The following is a 22,297-nucleotide window of genomic DNA, read 5'->3' on the forward strand; positions in this document are numbered from 1 at the left end:
ACTATAAATTTTGAAATTTCATTGTAAAAGTTACTTCATTTTTCATATAAATAGAAATTCATAGAATCCTAAAGGTGGGAGGAACTTTAAAGAAATTTTTTTATTTCAGTTTCTTGTCCTAACTCTTAAGGAGAAATGCATTAAGATACCCCTTGTCATAGTAGCTTGTCTTATTTGATTTTATTTTACTTATTTGTAGGACTTAAATCAGGGTCTTACACTCTTTCTTAGCTTTTTCCACTCAAGGCTAGTGCTTTACTACTGAGCCCCACTTCCACTTCTGGCCTTTGCCGGTTAACGAGAAGAATTTGGAGATTTTTCTGCCCAAGCTGCTTCAAATCTTGATCCTGGGATCTCAGAATCCTGAATAGCTAGAATTATAGGCATGAGCCACAGTGCCAGGCTAATAGCTTCTGTTATTACTGAGCATTTTTACCTTAAAAATGTTTCTGGATTTTAACTCATTGCTTTTTCTTCACTTAAAAAAATAAAAATGTAAGAAAGGAATAACTTTTAAGTATAAAATTATTTTGGGGCTGATATTAATCAAGATGATTATACTCATAAACTGATACGTTGATATTTGTAAAACTACTTAAAGGTAATAAAATAAACAAAATACTACAACTATGAGATAGACAAAATAAGATATGATTATTGATGTCAAGACTAGCACAGTGACATGAAGGTGTCAACAACTTCCCTCCTTCAAGGAGCTGCAAGAAATTCTCACAGGTGAAAACTCAGGTAAAGATGCAGAAGTTGCCTCCAGCATTCAAGAGGCTTCATTGTGTAATGGAAGGTAGGTGATGGTTAAGAAGTCAGGTTGTACCTCGAGGTATTTAATCTATTTGGAATTGATTCTGGTGCAGAGTGATATATAAGAATCTAACTTAAATTTTCTGCATGTATATAGCCAATTCTTCCAGCACCATTTGTTGAAGAGGCTGCCTTTCTTCCATCTGATAATTTTGTCTCCCTTATCAAAGATTAGGTGGCCATAGGTCTGTGGGCTCATGTGTGGGTCTTCAGTTCTCTTCCATTGGTCTTCAGGCCTGCTTCTATGCCAGTACCAATCTGTTTTTATAACTATAGCTTTATAATAGTGTTTGAACTTTGGTATTGCTATACCACTGTTCTTCCCGCTAAGGATTGTTTTTGCTATTCGGGGTCTTCTATTGTTCCATATGAATTTTTGGATTATTTCTTCTTTTTCATTAAAGAATGTTGTTGGGATATTGATAGGTATTGCATTGAATTTGTAGATAGCTTTGGGCAGTATTGCCATTTTCACCATGTTAGTTCTCCCAATCTAGGAGCATGGGAGGTTTTCCCACTTCCTTAAATCTGCTTTAATTTCATTTTTAAAGTTTTCATCATAGAGGTAAAAATATTACAGGAAGGGATAGGGGATATGCTAGGGGTCCTCAGCACAAGTTGAAACTTCCTAAATAAAGATCCAGAAACACAACACCTTAAAGAAAGGCTAGATAAATGGGATCACATTAAACTGCAGAGCTTCTGCATGGCAAAGGACATAGCTAGCAAGATAAATAGAAAGCCCACAGACTGCTAAGATATTCACTAATTATACAACAGACAAGGGTGTCATAATCTTAGGGCTCAAAAAATTAACCCTCCCAATAACAAATTTACAAAGAAACAGCCACCCCATTAATAAGTGGGCTAAAGAATTAAAAAGAGACTTCTTTGGAGAGGAAATAAGAATGGCCAACCCACACGGAAAGAAATGGTCAACATTGCTGGCCAGAAAGAAATGCATATCAAAACCATATGGAGATTCCACCTTACCCCAGTTAAAATGGCTATTATTAAGAAAACAAATAATAACAGATGCTGGTGGGGATGTGGCCAGAAGGGAAGACTATTACACTGTTGGTGGGAATGTAAACTGATTCAACCACTCTGGAAAGCAGTATGGAAGTTCCACAAAAGACTAAACATAGAACTCCTCTATGATCCAGCAATCCCATTCCTGGACATTTATGCAAATGATCACAAGCAAGGTCACACTAAACCTACCAGCACAACTATGTTCATTGCAACATTATTTACCATAGCTAAGATATGGAACCAACCCAGATGCCCCTCAATAGATGAATGGATTAAGAAAATGTGGTATATATACACAATGGAATTTTATGCTTTTATCAGAAAGAATGACATCACCCCCTTTTGTAAGGAAATGGAAAGCTTGGGAAAAAAATCATATTAAGTGAAGTAAGCCAAACCCAAAGAAACATAGGCTCTATGGTTTCCCTCATTTGTTTTTTGTTGTTGTTGTTGTTGTTGTTTTGGTCAGTTGTGGGGCCTGAGCTCTGGGCCTGGGCACTATCCCTCAGCTCTTCAGCTCAAGGCTAGCACTCTACCACTTGAACTACAGCACCACTTCCAGCTTTTTTCTGCTTATGTGGTACTGAGGAATCGAACCCAGTGCCTTATGCATGCAATGCAAGCACTCTACCACCGAGCCACCTTCCCAGCCCTGTTTCTCTCATTTGTAATAATTAGTATATGCCTAGGATAGTCCTTGCAGAGAATCATAATAGCTCAATAGCTATATACATATGACCATACAAAATGATGCTAATTGAAATGAACTCCAAGACATGGAAACAACAGGAAACTTTTTTTGTTGTTGTTGCCTTTGTTGTTGCCAATGTACTATATTTAGTTCTTCTTATTTTATTTATTTTTTATTTTTCCATTGGTTTATCCCTGTCATTCACTATCTTTGGTTCTGGTACCGTGCGTCTTGTATATACATGTATCTGATTTGGGGAAGGGAAGGGGAATAACAAAATACTGAAAGAAGGACAAAGGGTGACCCATTGCAACAACAACACTCACAAGACACTATGTGGGAAATGAACTTTACAACTCTGGGGGTTGGGGTGAGGGAGTGGGGGAGGAGAAGGGTAGGGGGAGAGGAAAGGTGGGGGAGGGAAGGGATAGTGGGAGAAAAAGGAGTGGGTAACAATGTTCTACAAGAAATGTACTCATTATTGTACGCATATACGGTACAGCATCTTTACAATAAAAATAAATACATAAATAAAAAGCAGTGATATGAAAAAAATCAGGTTATGAAATTCTTTGTGCAAGAAGCTGACACTTGTGTACTCTTTAAAAAAAAACTTTTTAATTTAAGAAGTAATATATAAAATGCTTGAATTGTTGGAGCCAGGTGCTGGTGGTTCATACTTGCAATTCTAGCTATTTAGGAGGCTGAGATCTGAGGATTGTAGTTCGAAGCCAGTCTGGGCAGGAAAGTCCATGAGATTCTGATTTTCAGTTAACTACCAAAGAGTCTAAAGTGGAGCTGTGGATCAAGTGGTAGAGCACTAGCCTTGAGCAAAAACAAAGAGCTCAGTGACAGTGCCCAGGCACGTGTACACACACACACACACACACACACACACACACACACACACACACACACACACACACACACACACACACACACACTGTAGTTCTTTACCAGAAAGACTTGAAACTTTTATAGACTGTAAACAGTGAATTTGCATTTTCTAGAACATAGTATATTTCTTAAATAATACTATAAAAATCTATTTCATTGCTTCAGTTTTATGCCATAATGGGCCCATAAGATATATGCCATCAGACTCTATTTAGAAAAATTTAAAATTTAATTATTCCTTGAGTTTCTTTGGTTTCTTAATATAATAAAGTGTATATGACAGATGTTATAGCCTTTCATTTTGTATCCATATTACAGCAAACTTTGGCATTTGCTTTCTTTCTTCATGAAAGGGTTAAGACTTATGACTTGTGCCTTTATAAACCTCTTGTTTTCTGCATTTGCAGTCACATATCAAAATGGTAAAGTGTTTATTTTAAATGACAAGAAACAAAATATTTTAAAGTTTTTTCCCCTGACACATAGTAACTCAGCATGCATGGCATAAATCAAATTCATATTGATTGCTCCATGAAGCCTCTGAATTTTCAGCAGAAACCATAAAATAAACTGATCAGTTAAGATACCCAAATGGTATGAATTTGGTGTTAATGATTCAGTTGAGGTTTCAGTTTTTCTTCAAGTATCTGAGAATTCTGGATCTCGTCCTAGAATTGATTCTGAGAGGATGAATGAATTTGCAGCTGGACTAAGACAAGGCTGGAAGGTTGCTTTATGAGTTATACATCTCTAAACTGTGTGACTTCAGAAGTTAGATCTGGAGAAAGTTGGTGTTGGGATAGGAATAATATACAAAACATGTAGCAGGCAGGAGTTACTATGTAAAAGATTATCTCTCTTGTTAGCAGAGTTCTTTTAGAGATTGGGGCAAGATAGCACATTGACCAAAATGATGGCTTGCACTTGGCTTTTTGTTTGTTTGTTTGTTTTTGTTGGCTGTGGGGTTGAACTCTGAGTATGGGCGCTGTCCCTGAGCTCTTTTGCTCAAATTTGCTCAAAGTTAGTGTTCTACCACTTTGAGCCACAGCGCCACTTGTGGATTTCTGGTGGTTAATTGGAGATAGGAGTCTCACAGATTTTCCTACTGGGGCTGGCTTTGAATTGTGATTCTCAGATCTCAACCAGCTGAATAGTTAGGATTACAGGCATGAGCCACCAGTACCTGGCACACTTGGCTTTTAAATGCTGTTAGGAATTGTTTTATCTATGCAACATAAGCTTCACCCTTGGAGATTTCTACTGCCAGACCACTGAAAGAGGATCTCAATTTGTGCACTTTGTGTCATTCTGTAGTCAGGCACTGAGCAGAGTGAAAGAAATCAGGTATTAGCAGAGAGTGATGCCTCATTAAAGGGATCACTTTTGATTGAGTAGAGCAGCATTTAGCCTAGTCCTCCTTAGTGGTATTGCTGAAGTCACTGAGCTTATTTTTCCTATTAATCATATCATCTGTGAGCATTCACGAATGTCTATTTAATGCGGACATGACCAGTCATCAGAGAGAATACATGCCTCACTAAAGCTTGATATGGCTGACTTGGCCTTGTAGATGGTGACACTGAATCAATCTATCTGGATTTTTAAAAAGTTTGCTAGTATACTATACCAACACAGATTGACCCAGTTGTTTCTTAGATCTTACACAGGCAGTAAAGCAAAAATAAAACAAAACAAAAAAACCTAAATAAATACGTAGCATCCTGTGGGTGGTTTAAAATGCTAGGTTTCTTTTGTGGAGCCAGTAGTGCAATATCATTTATTGATTTGCAATCCTTGCTGAAATTTAAAGTCATGAAATTCAGGAAAACATGGGACTCAACACATTGAGTCTGTGCACACTTTGGCCTATAGACTTTCTGCTTTGTTTCAGGTATATAGATTATACATCCCAGTGTACTTCAGAAATGACATGTTCTAAAAAGAAGAATAAAAGTTTCTCTGAGCCACAGAGAGATGGTTAGAATATATAGTTTTCCTAGTTCAAGCTACGAGGTTCATGGCATCCTTCTGGACAAGTTAAGGCACACTGGAGCATAACTGTGATGAGATCAGTAATACACACAGGACTATATTTTGCTCCCAGATAAGTTAATAAAAATGGTCCCTGGGTATAAGGTATCAAATCTGTCCAACTATACTCATCCCTTTAAAACTTTGATATCTATAATAACAGTAATAATATCCCACATTTATAGTTCAGAAAGTGGTTTCATGCATTATCCAAAATTTGGATTGGCTCGTAATGTTAAAAGACAATCATAGTGACCTTGTAAAATTAATAAAGCATTTAAACATTAATTAAGAATATTTTTACAAAGGGAAAAATTGGAAGGAGAAACTTGTAACCTATTCAGCTTTCTATATGGGGTAGTGGTTGTCAAGTGATGAATTATTTTTCTTTGTTGAAATTTTGCTTTGTCAGAGATGAGAAGTCATGTTAATAAATAACACCTGAATAGATAATAAGTCTAATCTGAAATACAAAATAATTGTTTACATTTTCAAATTTTTTTCTTAGCTATTTTTATGCTTTTCCTTTCAGTATTTTTGTTAGTGTGGGAAACAGGTTTTGCAGAAGAATATGCTAAAATAAGACTTTTATTTGCAAGGAAAACTGGCAAATATCTTGTACTTATTATCTTTAAATTGCAAATCTCTGAAGACTTGTCATAATTGGACGAGTCATTCTGTGATTTAAATGCATTGAATTTTGAACATGATTTGTAAAATGAGCTCTCTTCTAGGGAAAGCGGGACAGGGAGAGCACTAAACAGAATTCTTTTAAAATAATTATTGATTATAGAAGTAAGTTATAGTTTATGCTTCTCTTTCAGAATTTTGCAGAAAATACCATGAATGAACTCCTTGGCTGGTATGGCTATGATAAGGTTGAATTAAAAGATGGTGAAGATATAGAATTCAGGAGCTATCCTACAGATGGGGAGAGCCGGCAGCACATTTCTGTTCTCAAAGGTAATGACATTCAATGTCCCTTTGTTAGTGCAAAGTAGGATTAACTATCTCAGCCTTCCAGAATTGCTTTTGGACTCATTTTGTTGACTATGCCTGTGAGTTTGTTTGTTTGTTTTGTCGGTTGTGGGGTCTGAACTCTGGGCCTGGGTGCTGTCCCTCAGCTCTTCAGCTCAAGGCTAGTGCTCTAGTACTTGAGCCACAGCTCCACTTCTGGCTTTTTCTGCTTATGTGGTGCTAAGGAATTGAACCCAGGGCCTCATGTATGCAAGGCAAACACTCTACCACTGAGCCACTTTCCCAGCCTCTGTGGTTGGTTTAATGTATATTCTACACATTATAAGAGGACAACATAAACAAAAATATACATAGGTTCATCTCCTTCCAGCAGTGAAAAAACTAAACGGAGGCTTAGAAACTTAAATGTTGTGATCTGCCCACAAGTTCATAAAAAGAGACAAATACTGTGGACCCCCAGTTTCCTTTATCTTTTGTGCATATGATCAATTGCTGGGAGCTGGGATTTTCTGTTAGGTGCCAATGGTAGATGTGCATTTTCAGAAAGAGTCACTGTTGTTTGGGTGACCCTTCTCCCTTGATTTGGGGTAGGAATTCCAAAGCCTTATTTACATTTAGTACTTGAAGTTTTCACTCTTTTCCTACCACCAAACCCTTCAGTAGGGTAAGAGGAGAAAGAGAGTAGTAGATTAGACCTTGTACTTTCTATAAGAGTATTTATGAAAGCCCAGCTAAAGAGTGGTACATAAAGAGGAATGTCAGAGTAGAATTTATACTGATTCTACTAGTAGACAGCATTCTCTGATATCTAATGCAAAAGCTTGTATGACTACTGAATTAATGAACCTAAATTTGAAATGAACATTTGTTTGGAAGCGAAAAGAGAAGGAGCGTGTGAAAAAGCAGTTCATTTGAGGAATTTTAATAAAATGTGGGTAAAACTAATTGTGCATCATCATTGGCAATTTGTTCAGTATTTATATTACATCCAAATTTATTGGCACAATACCTGCTCAAGCATTTTGTTTCCAGACTTTAAGATAGCGCTTTTTCCCCCTTATATATGCAGCAAAATGTAAATGAGCTGTCCTGCAGGCATGTGGAACTGGATGTACATGACAGATTTTATGTTAAGTTTGCTATGACATTGAACACATCATGCTAGGAAAATAGTATAATCAATCTCACTGTAACTAAAAATGCAAGTCACGAGTGTATATTCTATAAACTAATAACATAGGTAATTATCTTTGGCTCTGGGGAACATGGAAAGAATGACTGCTATGTTTTTTGTGGTTGAGGCTTTTTTTTGGGCGATCATTTGCTTACAAGGATACTATGCACAAAGGTTTCTTTATTTTCATTTTCATTAATTTTTAGTGGGCTTTATCAATACCTAGTGAATGGCAGTTTTCTTCTAGGTCATCATCTTTGCTTATATTATAGTCTGAGTTTGTAATACAGTGGGAGTTACAATGCCGGGGTACATTCTTCAGACTTTTCTCCTGGAAGCTAGGAAGTGATTTTTACTGTATATTACTTATACATGGAAAAGGTTAATTGCCTTTTAATTTTTTTATGGAAATATAGTGTTAAAATTCCTCACCATGATTCAGCTTGGATATTAGCTATCATAGTGGAGCAAATTATAAAGGAATTCATTGGAAAGTGTTGATAACAAGACCAGAAAGTTCCAGAACTGACTATGGAGTTCTGGTAAGCTGTTTAAAGGTTTACAAGGATTTTTTTTCCAGTAGACAATCATTTCACTCAAGGAAATGAGGAAAAATCTTCAGTCTGATAAGTAAGCTATTTTGTCATATGTCACATAATTTTGTTTTCTCTTACAGAAAATTCTTTGCCAAAACCAAAATTACCTGAGGACAGTGTTATTTCACCATACAATATAAGCACAAGCTATTCAGGGCTTGCCACTGGAAATGGACTCAGTGACTCACCTGCAGGATCAAAGGATCATGGCAATGTGCCTATTATTGTACCTTTAATTCCGCCACCTTTCATAAAGCCACCAGCAGGTAAGCACCACTGGGGTTCCCATTGATGATGATTCCTAGACAGCTATTTTAATTATCTTATTAATAACTATTACAACTTAGATAATAATTTTGATAAAGACTGTTTTAAGAACTCTGTAGATAAGAGATATCATGGTATATATTATTCAAAATATTACTGTTATTGTTGGGAAAATTCTCTCTCTGTTAATACTTAGGCTTTCAAATAACTGTAAACCTTTTCTATTACCAGCTTGCAAAAATTATTTTCCTTCTCTGAAGTCATTATTCTTCTTTCTGAAAACAAGGAAATATTTCTGTTCTTTTTTAAAAAACAAGTATATATGATGGCTGGTTAGCAAGAGAAGAAGGTAACTGTGGTTGAGCTGGGTGGTACATATGGAGGGCATGGTCTCCTGGGGTTTCTGAGAAAAGGAGTAATTTTGTACAAGGACATGTGGCATGCATGTTCCTCAACATGTTTTTCTTTAAATCCATTCAAGAAACAATTTACATTATGCATCATCTCCACAGAGTTCTTTCTAATTCCTGGAAAGCTGTCCTTGAGAACTTAAAAAAGATGGAGATCTGAATTCCAATTGCATGAAAATGTAATCAGTTCTTTTATATTTCCAGAAAATTAGATGGCACTGCGTTAGATCTAGATGGCAATAGGTTCTGAGCATATAATATTGTAAGCTAGGCTATGATACATTTCACACAGAGGGAAAAGTTAACATTGTTGTCTCTGCATGCTGTAAAATGTTGGAATTGTGAAAGGATGCTTAATTGTGATTACAATAATAATACTTATTTTAGCATACTAAAGCAAATGCTTACTTTATAAGGAAAGACAGGTATTTGATTATTTTTCTATCAACAGTGAAGATGTTTACAGAAAAAGTTCCTGGTTTGTATTTTATATATATATATATATATATATATATATATATATATATATATATGTGTGTGTGTGTGTGTGTGTGTGTGCATGTATATATCTATATATATATATATATGTGGATGTTATAATATAGATATGCTTACATAGTATTCTAAGTCTGATACTTTCCTTCATGCTTGTAACCACATTTTCTTCTTGTCCTACTACATTTAAAAAATAAAAATTTCCTTTCACACTAAAGGTTTTACATGTATTAAAGTCACTTATAATTGTATTTTTCTACTAAATACTAAAGTAATTGGTGTATCATATAAAGTTTGTCTTATTAGTGCCTCTATTATTTATTTTGTGATACAGAGAGGCCCAAATTTATCTCTAAAAGAGCAAAGATATCTTTTGCATAGGTCAACTTGGGCAAAAATGTAGCTGAGTTTGTAAACGTAGAATTTATGTTTAACTGTGTGTTCTGTGGCTTAGGTAAAGAGTGATGATGAGCAGGAATTTAAGGTAGTATGACCAAGTAGTAGACCAGAAAGACTGGGTGTCAATCCAGGTTTTGTCACATACCAGTTCTGAACATCAGTGCTCCTCATTTGTTTTCTGAAATGTAAAATGGGAGTCACAGACCTGCTTTATAGGGCTGTTGGAAGTGAGATGAGGAAATGTATGTAAAGCCCCTCACATAATACCTGCCACGTAGCAAGCACCATACTTCTTTTTCCTCTTTTCAGTCCTAATTCTGCCCTAGAGTTACCAGGTATATAATTTGTGCATAAAAAGGTGTGCATCCAAATGCAAATTCATCTCTAAGATTTATTTGAGCAAAGCAAACAGCTTTAGAAATTAGCATAGCTGAAGCTAACATGAGTTTGGCATGCCAAAAAACCTGCCCTGGTGTTTCCTGCTGAGCCAGCCACATAGAATTCAAGCACACAGCTCCTATTTAACTCTAATTCCACATCAGATCAGGAAATAAATAGGCAAAAGGACAGAGGCCAAAAATCGAGCTTTGGAAGTCTTAACCGTAGGAACCCAGAGGAATTAGAAGCCAGAGTAACTGAATACCAGTGGTTTTATGCTGTCTTCTGTGGAACTCCAAGGCACTCATCTGTGGAAAACAAAATGTAGGAAAGGACGTCTTTAATTTTCTGTATCTGCTCAAAACTTTGACTCTTTCTACCATGAGGTTTCATATGACAAGACAAAGAAAAGTTTTCTGCTTTCTAGGCACTCTTAACAGAGAGATAAATTCTGATTTAGTCATGCATCTAGGACAGAGGGCAGATAGTACTTCGGGCTTTGCAGGCCATAAGATTGCTAATGAAACTACAGAACTCTGTTGCTGTAGTATGATGGCAACCATACATAGTGCATAAACCAATGGGTGTGACCGTCTTACAATCAAATCTTACTCATACAAAAGGCAGCTGCAGGGTTTTACCCACAGCTTTCTGATGCTTGTGCTAGGATAAGGTTATCTGAGTCTTATGGTAAAAGGAAGGTGACTAGAGCTTCAAAGTCAGACATTTGACTTGGTAAGGTGTCCTGTGATGCCCCAAGAAGAAGCTAAGAAAAAAATAAGGGCAAAGTAAGAGAGTGCTTTGGGGTATTTAGTGTGCTTTGGTACGGCAATATTGGTTGAATGATTGACTGATGTTAAATTCTTATTCTACACATTAGTTAAATGATTTACTGAGGAAATGTTACTATTTTGTTTGCTTTATTGTTCATTGAGAAAATACAAGTGTTTTGTCTGGAGTGATGCCAAATTGTCTGACCTTGACCACAGCTTCCTTGACAGTGAAGTGAGGATTCCGTTGCTCTTACTCTTTGTGGATAAGTCATTATCAAAAGTTTTCATTAATTAATCATTTTAACTGTTCCTTTGCTAAAACTTCAACAGTTGTTCTCAAGGCCACCGAATTATACATTTCTTGTCAATTTTCCTGCCTTATATGGAGTAATGTGCGTTCTTTAAGGGAACTAATAAAGGGCACAGTGGCCAGAAGCTAATGTTCTGCTAATCAGCTCCTAGATAATTTACAACTATATCTTTGTTAATGTCTTCCTCTCAGGAAAAGAAAGATGAGGATTACGTGTATGCTTTGCATTCTTATGTTAAGGCCCAAATTATTCCTGTTGTACTGCAAGCTATGTGAACATGCTAGTAATAATTCCTTATGTTTGTGTGACATTCTTTATAGTTTTTGAAACTCATTGCATTCTTTAATTCAGTCTTGGGAAATTATCATTAACGAACTGAAATTCAAGAACTAAAGTTCTTAAGGTCATACAGCTTCTAAGTACTTGAGTTAGGACTACTACTAAAGTCTTCTGACTCCAAATCCAATATTCTTTTGATATAAAGTTGCCTTTTTAGCATACTCCTACAAAACTATCCTAGACTATCAGAATAATAATGCTTATTAACATGCTACTTCCAGGTTCCCTGGTGACAAGGAGGCAGAGTTTCTTCCTGAAAAAGCTTTTTTTGTTGTTTTGTTTGTTTTGTTTTGGGGCCAATCCTGGGGCTTGAACTCTGAGTCTAGGCACTGTCCCTGAGCCTCTTTGTACTCTAGTCTTTGTGCTCTAGTATTTGAGCCGCAGCACCACCCTCAGCTTTTTCTGAGTAGTTTATTGGAGATAAGAGTCTCATGGACTTTCCTGCTAGGGCTGGCCTTGAACCATGATCCTCAGACCTCAGCCTCCCAAGTAGTAGGATTATAAGCATGAACCACTGGCACCCAGCCTAAAAAATATTTTTGAAAGACCACATCATTATGAGATTTGATGAGTCCTTTGCTAACTTTATGAACCTGTTAGTCTGATGGTGGTAAAATCCTAGCTTGGTTTTTAAGTCCTTATTGTCATTTGACAACTGCTTTTTTTTGTAGAGTACAAACACTCCATCTGGTCAGGCACTGGTGCTACATGTGCTCATAGCAAGCTCACCACTGGATCCCATTCATGGCTTGGCTGCTGGCGGGCCCAGTGGAATACTTGTGACTGGGAACACAGTGATAACACATTTGCTTCTTTTGCACAGCTGCATACAGAAGTGTGGGTGTAGCTTACTTCTGGGTCTAGGGAACTGCTTTTTTGGTCTTACTACCCATTTTTACTGGAGAAGGGAAGTTCCCTGTGTTTTGATGCTTACCACAGAACTGACCCAGCTTTGGCCTTGTATGTTTGTGTTCATCTTCCTAGACCAATCTGCCCTTCCCTTCCTCCTAACCCCCTAGATGGCCTCTTGAGCCTTGGTGTACTATCTGTGACATCATAGGTGTTACTATGGTAATAGACTTGTTATGAACACAGGATAATAGTCCTGACTTTGCTTTGCTTTCCCCCCACATTTGGTGAAGGGAATTACCCTGATCTTTAAATAATAACCACAGACTTTTCTGCAGACTGTAGGCAGTAGGCAGTGATTAGAATAAGCAGCAGAGAAACCATTTAAAAACTGTTACAAGAATATTAGAAAATAGGGGCTGGGAAGGTGGCTCAGTGGTAGAGCGTTTGCCTTGCATGCCAGAGGCCCTGGGTTCGATTCCTCAGCACCACATAAGCAAAAAGAAAAAAGCCGGCAGTGGCGCTGTGGCTCAAGTGGTAGAGCGCTAGTCTTGAGCTGAAGAGCTGAGGAACAGCGCCCAGGCCCAGAGTTTAGGCACCATGACCGGACCCAAAAAAAAAAAGAATATTAGAAAATAATAAAAGCATTGACCAACTCTGGTGCAAATATACCTTTACCCTTTTAGTTCAAAATATGAAAATCTTCTCTAATTTTCAAAACCATGTAATGTACAGAGTCTGAAGTAGAAAAAAATGTTAGGAAGAGTTTTGAGTGTTCAAGTTAATAATATTGTCACCTTTCTGTAATTTCTTTCATACTAGAGTTTGTGTGTGGGTGTGGCTGTGGCTGTGCACATGCGCACGCTTGTCCTGGGCATTGAACTTAGGGCTACTCTACCACTTTAAGTCACAGCACCATTTCTGGCTTTTTGGTAGTTAATTGGAGATAAGAGTCTTAAGGACTTTGAATCTCCACCCTCAGATCTCAGCTTCCTGAATAGTTAGGATTATAGACATGAGCCACCAGAAACTGGCTATATTAGAGATTTTTAATATGAGTTCGGCCCTTTAGCACTTTGGAGAGCATTGTGTCTAGAAAGGGTATCAGATAACATATAGTATGATCATGCTATATACTAAGTCTCCACTGAAACACTTGTGCCTGCCTGCTCTCTTGAAGTTTGATGATGGAAGCAAAGCATTTGAAGTAGATTTCTGAATAAAGGCATTTTTACCAAGACCTTGTAATGATATTTAGCACTTTATAAGTGTCATAGTAGCACTTGGCTCCACTTGCAGGACGTTAGTCTTCTGCAGTGGTTGGGAAGGTTTGGGATTCCCCACCTTGCTGACCTCTAGCCAAAGGAATCAGGATAGGAGCTTATGGCCAGTTACAGACAACAGTAGGAAAATTTTCTCCCAATCTCAGGCTTGTTCTGTAACATTTTACTCCCAACAATTAAAAAAAAATCCAGTGAAACTATTGGTGTAATTATTTTTGTTCACAAAGGAAGGCTGAAGCAAAAATTTGTAGTTAAAGCTTCACTACTGCAGGAAACCTTGTGTATTTAAGAAACCATGTTGTAGATAGAAGTCTTCTGACAGGTTTCCCCAGAGTCTTACAACTTGCCTGTTCAGAGTCCAGAATCCCTGTAAATTCCTGAATACTTTAAAATGAAATGAAATGTGTAAAAAAGGAAGAAATGTACTTCTCTTGATGCATTTATATGGCAGTTTTGAATAAAATGCCTTTTTACCACAAATGAAATTCTTATTCCTCACCATATTCCCAAGGGTAAGGTAAGATATGAGGCTATCCACATGGTGCACATGGATTTGTGTGGAGGAGGAAGATGAGAGCAATCTCCTTAGACCAGCTTGATTTCCTGTGTGCAGAAATATTTTGCCTTTCTTTGAAAACAATGACCATTTCCTGTCCTCCAGAATGGTTTGCACTCAGCTTTCCCACTTTGTGTTTAGGCATAGTCATGGAAATATGATCTATTTTTTCAGGCAAATCTTGAAATTCCTTAGGGGTTATAAGAACTGGGCTCCAAGGAACAATTAGCTTAACTGAGAATATGGAAACATCCACATGATATGCTAAGCCCTATGTATATAGAGGTCTAACCCGCAGTTAATAAGCATGTTACTTTTTGGCTCTTATAATTCTTACATGGAGTTGTTACTTGCAAGGAACTGGGAATCTGAATGTGGTTTGCATTATGGTCATTATTTATTTTATCTGTTATTCAATATTCTTGGGGCTTGCATATGAATGATGTATTCCAAACAGCCATTGAGAAAACAGGACTTAATCAAAATTGCTTTGGCATTTATTTATTTGTCCAACTCAGAATATGATTATTAAATAAAATTACCTAGAGTTAATAGGATTTGGATGACGTCTATTTATGCACCAGATACATTTCTCAAAAAAAAAAAGAGAAAAGAAAAGAGGCTCACTGAACTCTTAGTTTTCCAAATCACTTAGGATAGTGATAGGAGGAATTATGATGAATGGCAGGAAAAGGAGTAGATAATAACGTGAAGCAATCTCATCTTACTTAATACTTGAATAATTATTGTGGGCCAGGCATTGTGCTGATAGGCTATATCATTTAATTTTCACAACAACTCTTTGAGGATGCTCTCATTAACCCTATTTTACTATGGGGGAAACTGAAAAAGAGAAAGTAAGCAGTTGGCTGAGGTCATATAAATGATATGTAGCAGAACTGATATTGGAGCCTATACATTGTGTTTGCCACATTCACAACCAATAGATTATCCAAAACACATCAGTCTTTCAGTCCATTAGTTATTTACTGAATGTTTTTATGCTCTAGTAACAATATGATTATATATCATCTCTGACTATAAGAACTTTAAATGTAGTTGCCATAAAATCAGGATCATTCAAGTATGACTTTGGACTGTGTAACTTTATCTGCATTTGGTGTGTGAAAGATAGGAGTACAAAGGCTATTGAGGAAGAGTAGCAGAAAGTTCCTAGACAGATAATCAAGAACTGTACAATTGAGGCACTATACAGGCCTAACTACTCAAGAAGGTAAGATCTGAGGACCATAGTTGGAAACTAGCTTAGGCAGAATATCTCCGAGACTCTATCTCTAATTAACTAGCAAAAATACTAAACTGGAGTCATGGCTCAAGTGGTAGAGCATTAGCTATGAACAAGCAAACCAAGGAACAGTGCAAGATCCTGAGTTCAAATCCCTGAATGGGGGAGGGGGAATCTTTTGACTTTCATTGTGACAAAAAAAAAAAAAGACACTAATTGGAGTCTAAAAATTTTGGCTGCTATGATATAGGATGTCCTACTTCATCTTTCCTTATATAATCAAAAGTTCTGTAAGATAAATTTGAGCATGTTTGATTTTTCTTAATTCTAAAAGGAAGGCATAATTTGAATAATGTGATGGAAAGACTGATAGAGCATTAACCAAGAATTACTAACCTAGGCTTCTAATGACACTATTCTGCTTGTTGCCTGTATAATCTTGGATTAGAATCTTCCATCCTGTCTACATAGTGATGTAGTTCATTTTGGCAATCTATAGTTTATATTAATGAAATCTTGATTTTGTGACTTGTAAGTTACCTGATTTTATTGTTTGAAAGGGTATATTATAGTATGCTTTAATATGAACTTGTTAATTGATTGAATAATTTAAAGCAAATTTACCTATGTGTGCAGTTAGAAGATTTCTGTCACTTAGAATAACTTCTTTTTTTCTTTGTTGGTCATGGGTCTTGAACTTGGGGCTGGGGCACTGTCCATGAGCATTTTTGCTACTTTGAACCACAGCACCACTTCTAATTTCCTAGTGGTTAATTGGAGATAAGAGTCTCATAGACTTTCCTGCCTGGGCTGGCTTTGAACTGTAATCCTCAGATCTCAGCCTCCTGAGTAGCTAGGATCACAAGTGTGAGCCATCGGCACCCAGATAATGATTGTTAATTTTTTCTCTGAACAAGTGAGTGACTTGAAATGATGGATCTAACTTTTTAAAAAGATAAAATGAAAAATTTATATTTCTATATAACATGTGAATAAATAAAAAATACTATTTGAGACCTAATCATTTTTATTTACTCATAACTAATGATGACTGGAAGTAATTCTTAGAATTTCTGCCAGAGAAAAATCATGTTATATTTAATCCAGCCTACCAAACCAGGTACTAAAAGAAATAGAAAGCATAAGTAGTTGGTCCTACATCAACTAAAAACATAGCAATAATTAAATATTTTCTATAATGAATATTCTAGACCTAGATAGGGTATAAGTGGTAAATTCTGTGAGACAGGAAAACAATTAAATAAAACTTAGAAAAACTATTGTAGAAAATAGAAAAAGAAGAAACATTTTTGCTCATTTTTATGATCCAGTCATAATATTGATTACAATACATGCCAAGGGCATTGTAAGTAAAGAAAATGATAATTTAATTGGTTTACATTAAATTGAAAATTGTTCATCATGAATGCTGATGTAAAAACTCCTAAGCAAAACTATAATAAACCCAGGCTAGTTAAAAGAGTAATAAAGCAGAACTAATTTGGATTTTTTCTAGGAATGCAAGGTTGGTTTAGTTTGTATTTCAAATATCTGTCATTATAATTTGTCATATTAACAGAACGATGTTAAAAAACCCTATAAATCTTCTTAATAGATGCAGAAAAATAATTTGACAGCATTTACTGTAATAGATGATTAAAAACTGTTGGTAAAATAGGAATAAACTAGAGCATCCTTAATTTGACAAGAGATATCTACCAAAAAGCTCCAGCAAATATACTTCATGAAGAAAAATGGAAAGCTTTCCCCTTGAAATCAAGTATGAGATAAAGGTAACCACTTCTTCCACTTGTATTCAGTTTTGTACTGGATTTCACAGTAAATGCAGTAAGGCAATATAAAGCTAGAAGAAAGATTTTAAAGGTAAGGACATCATTATTTGTATAACTCCCATAACCTGAATCTATAAGTAAACTATTACAATTGATGAGCGTATTTATTTAGGTCTTTAAACACAAGCCATACCCTCAGATCAATTATATTTTTATATACAAGCTACAAACAATTAAAAATACAAAATACTATTTAAAATAGTGTCAAATACCCAGGAAAAAATCTAACAGAATATTTTGCAGACTAGAGACTGAATATTTAAGAGGCAGATTCTTTCTAAATTGATCTAAATGTTTAATTCTGAAAAAAATCACTCAACAATAGACAGATATTCTATGGCAAGAGTCCAGAAGCAAATATAAACAGGTTATTGATATTACAAAGATATTAAACAATTAAAATTTATTTTCTTATAGTGCTGGGAATTAGAAGTCCAAGACTAAAGTCTTAGCAGAACTTGTGTGCGGTGAGGGCTTTCTGTTTGGGTTGCAGATGATTGCCTTCTTGCTCTGTCTTCCTATGTGTGTGTGTGTGTGAGAGAGGGGGGGGGGGAGAGAGACAGACAGACAGACAGACAGAGACAGATGGAGAGACACACAGAGAGAGACACACAGAGAGGTTCTTTCCTTTTTGGCCTTGGGCCTTATGCTTGCTAGGTAAGCACTCTACCACTTACCACTTGAGCCAAGACCTAACCCTTTTGGCCTTAACGACTTTTTCTGGATAGAGTTTGTCATTGTTGCTTGGGGCTCGCCTTGACCTTGATCCTTTATCCACATCACCAGTGTAGCTGAGATTATAGGTATGTGCCACCATTCATGGCTCTTATCTGTTGTCTGTTCTTGTAAGGGCCTCAGGTCTCAGTGTGAGAGCCCTACTCTCAGGACCTCACCAAATCATTATCTCTTAAAAATCCCCTTTCCAAATATTAGTACGTTAGGGGCCAGGGCCACAACATCAGAAATTTAGGCGACACAAACATTTAGTATGTGACAGCAAACATGACACTTGTAAGTAGTAATGATGACAGGGAAACATTTTCAATATATGTGCTTATACAAAAGAATATATATTGGCTCTGTACTTGACATTGTTCACAAAAGTCAATTCTAAATGTATGTGAGCATCTAGATAAGAACCCAGGAGAATTGATTCATGATTGTGGGTAGGCCACTCTTTCTTAAACTGTGAATGAAAGCTCTCATCATAAAGAAAAAGGTTGATTAAGTAGACTCTATTAAAATGAAGCATTTCCATTAAAAGCTATCTTTCAACCCAGGTATGGTGGTCCATGCTAAAGCAAGAGAACTATGAGTTCAAGTTCAGCCTGGTTTATTTATTGAGACTTTATCTCAAATATTTCTTTGTCTGAAAGAATAGAAAGAACAATCACTGTGTGAGAGATGATGCTTGTAACACATATTATAGCAAAGGTCTCTTTAAAAAAATATAAAATCAGCTGTGCATGGTGGCTCACACCTGTAATCCTACCTACTAAGAAGGATGAGATCTGAGGATCTCAGTTCAAAGCTAGCTGGGGAAGGAAAGTATGTGAGACTCTCTCTCCAGTTAACCATCAGAAAACTGGAAGTGACGTTGTAGCTCAAGAGGTAGAACACTAGCCTTGAGCTGAAGAGCTGATGGACAGTACCCAGGCCCAGAGTTCAAGCCCCACAACCAACAAATGTGAATGTGTATTTATATATATAATCTATTATAAATTAAAAAAAAAAACCCAAAACCACCAATAGGAAAATGAGCAAGAAAAATCTAAACACTTCACACACAAAAAATAATCTAAAGGGTCAATAAACAAGTTAAAAAGGTTCAATTTCACTAATAATTAGGGCTATCAAATTTAAAATCAGAATGAGACAACAATTCACACATTAGAATTACTGAAATGGAAAGGTCTGACACTCCAAGGGCTGAGAAGGACATAAAGCAAATAAGATTCTTATGCATTGCTGATAAAGTGCAAATCAATCTAATTACTCCCCAAAGTTAACTGGCATATCTATTAATGCTGGGCATTCATATACACTATCATAGGTTGATATGTACTCAAAGAAAAATGAGCATTTGACACAAGAATATTTGTAGTAGCATATGTTTGTACTAGTGAAAAACTAGAAACAACTCAAACATTCACCAGCAATAGTTAATGTAACCTCGTATGGCCCCCTCATGTGGCCTGAGGTGGGTGACTGTGAGCCTTGAAGGGGAATGTGAAGTTGTGTGTGTGTCATCTATGCTTAAGTTAAGTAGAAAGCTAGTCCCTTTTTCTCAAAAAGATTTTTTATCTCAAAAAATGTTAAGAATGCCTGAATTAGAGACCCATAGTTTATAATTTAAGCTACTAAGCCCCAGAATGTAATTTTGTCATTCTTATCCTTCTGAACTTGAGTAGAATCCCAGAATCTCATCATTTCTCATTAGTGTGGAATTACCATCTAGCTAAATACAATGAATCATGATGAAGCATTAAGTTATAGCAACAAGGCTTGTATTTCCCATGGTGCTCTACTTGAGAGAGACCTTGATATGGTGCCAAGTGGAGAGAAACTGAGGGTGTGTGACAAAAGTAGAATGCAGATAAACCTGGGGTTCTTATTGGGTTAACTTTGCTCCCCCAGGAAACATTTGGTAGAGTTCGTTTGTTTTTGTGCCACAAGTAGAAGAGGGAGTGTTACTGGTATCTAGTGGACAGAGTCCAGGGATTCTGGTATATAGCCTATGATACCCAGGACAGCCCACCACAAATTGTCTAGCTCAGAATACCAGCAGTGCTATGCTTGAGAAATTGTGCTCTACAGTGATAACAGCACTGTGCATGAGATACCTTTATGTACCCCTTCAAATCCTTGGCTCCATCTCCTACTCTAGGTTCTACCATAGTACTTTCACTGGTTTGGACATGTGCAGTCTGAAAACACCTTGCCACAATTGTGTGGCTATGTCTTTAGTTTCCCTGCTGTAAGGCTTTTCTCACTTAGTAACATGGGCATCCCATGTGGACCTCTCAGCAATCATCCACATTTGTTAAAACTGGATCGATAGAGGATGAGAGCTAATGATCAATTCATCCTTTTGTTCCTGGGAAGACAGTTAAGAACTATATTCTATTGACTCCAAAGCATTGTCTGTGTGGTAGAATATTGGTCTCCCTTAGCAGTGGCCAACTCAGTAGCACATGCTTTTGCTGGTTCTTCCTCTTCTCCAGGTTCACTCCCTTTGTCCTTTACTCTTACATGCTTTTGTCTTTGTCTCAGATTCCGTTTTCTGGGACACTTAGGATAAAAATACCAGATGTATGGAAACTCACGGAAAAACACCAGTAGTTAATGGAAGAGAATTTTTTTAAAATAAGTTTTTTATTGTGAAAATACTGTACAGAGGGGTTACAGTTACATGAGCAAGGTAATGAGTACATTTCTTTCTTTCTTTCTTTCTTTTTTTTTTTTTGGCCTGAACTCTGGGCCTGGGCGTTATCCCTCAGCTCTTCAGCTCAAGGCTAGGACTCTACCACTTGAGCCACAGCGCCACTTTCAGCTTTTTTCTTTTTGCTTATGTGGTGCTGAGGAATCTAACCCAGGGCCTCAGGCATGCAAGGCAAGCGCTCTACCACTGAGCCACTTTCCCAGCCCCAATGAGTACATTACTTATCAAGCATTGTCGCCTCCTCCTTCTTTGTTTTTCCTCTACCATCCCTTCCCTCCATCCACCCCCCCCCCCCCACCTAAATTGTAAAGTTCGTTTTTTCAACATAGCGTTTTGTACATCTCATTATTGCAGTGGGTCAACCTGTATCCCTATTGAAACACTTTGTTTTTCCCCTTCCCTTCCCCAAATTATACCAACATCAAATACAGTGAAAACGGGTTATGCTGTTGGGGAGGGACATACAAAGCAAAAAAAAAAAAAATCACATGTTACCTTATAAATATGTTAGAAACAATAGCAAGCAAGAAAAAAATCACTCATGACCTTATCTCGGGTTTATTTCGCTTAACATCATCTTATCTGGCCTTTTCTACTTGTCCCAGACATGTACTAGTTATTGAAAATAAGGAAAAGCATGGGACCTATGTTTCTTTGGGCCTGGCTTACCTCACTTAATATAATTTTTTCCAGGTCTTTCCATTTCCTAACAAATGGGGCGATGTCATTCTTTCTGATGGAGGCATAGAATTCCATTGTGTGTGTGTGTGTGTGTGTGTGTGTGTGTGTGTGTGTGTGTGTGTGTGTCTATCACATTCTCTTGATCCATTCATCTACTGAGGGGCATCTGGGTTGGTTCCATATCTTGGCTATGGTAAATAATGCTGCAATAAACATAGTTGTGCTGGTAACTTTAGTATGGTCTTGTTTGTGATCATTTTTTTGCCTTTTCCATTCAAAGTTCAGCATTAATGTATAACAAAAGCAAATAAGAGCACTGGATTATTGGTGGTACAAATATTGCTGTGCTCAAAAAGGACTAATTCCCAAATTGTCCAAGCATCCAAAGAATTTTCTATGTCCTTTGCCATGCAGAAGCTCTGCAATTTCATGCAATCCCATTTGTCCAACCTTTCTTTGATTTGTTGTGTTTCTGGGTCTCTATTAAGAAAATTTCGGCCTGTGCCAAGGATAGGGAAATGAACCCTAAGATATGTATTCAAATTTTTTTTTCTTTCATGCGATTGTTTCTAACACATTTATAAGATTATTTCTTTGTTTGTCCCTCCCCCATGGTATAACCCCTGCTTTCACTGTATTTGATGTCGGTATAATTTGTGGAGGGGAAAGGAAAAAACAAATCATTTAAATAGGGATACAGGTGGACCCATTGCAACAATGAGACATACAAGTCCTTATGTCGAAAACGAACTTTACAACTTTGATGCGGGAGAGGAGAGGAGGGCTAGGTGGGT

At 36.8% G+C, this 22,297-nt stretch overlaps 1 protein-coding gene across 1 annotated transcript in view; it reads left to right on the top strand.

The window, feature by feature from the left end:
• LOC122118395 (sine oculis binding protein homolog) overlaps positions 1–22,297 on the top strand; it is a 174,082-nt gene that overhangs the window by 11,803 nt on the left and 139,982 nt on the right. Inside the window, exons 2-3 of the mRNA XM_042692372.1 lie at positions 6,298–6,436; positions 8,302–8,487. Of these exons, the coding sequence (XP_042548306.1) occupies positions 6,298–6,436; positions 8,302–8,487 (325 nt within the window). The remainder of the gene's footprint in view (positions 1–6,297; positions 6,437–8,301; positions 8,488–22,297) is intronic.

Source organism: Dipodomys spectabilis, unplaced genomic scaffold, assembly GCF_019054845.1.
Source record: "Dipodomys spectabilis isolate Male_0828 unplaced genomic scaffold, ASM1905484v1 ptg000001l, whole genome shotgun sequence".
Lineage (NCBI taxonomy): Eukaryota > Metazoa > Chordata > Mammalia > Rodentia > Heteromyidae > Dipodomys > Dipodomys spectabilis.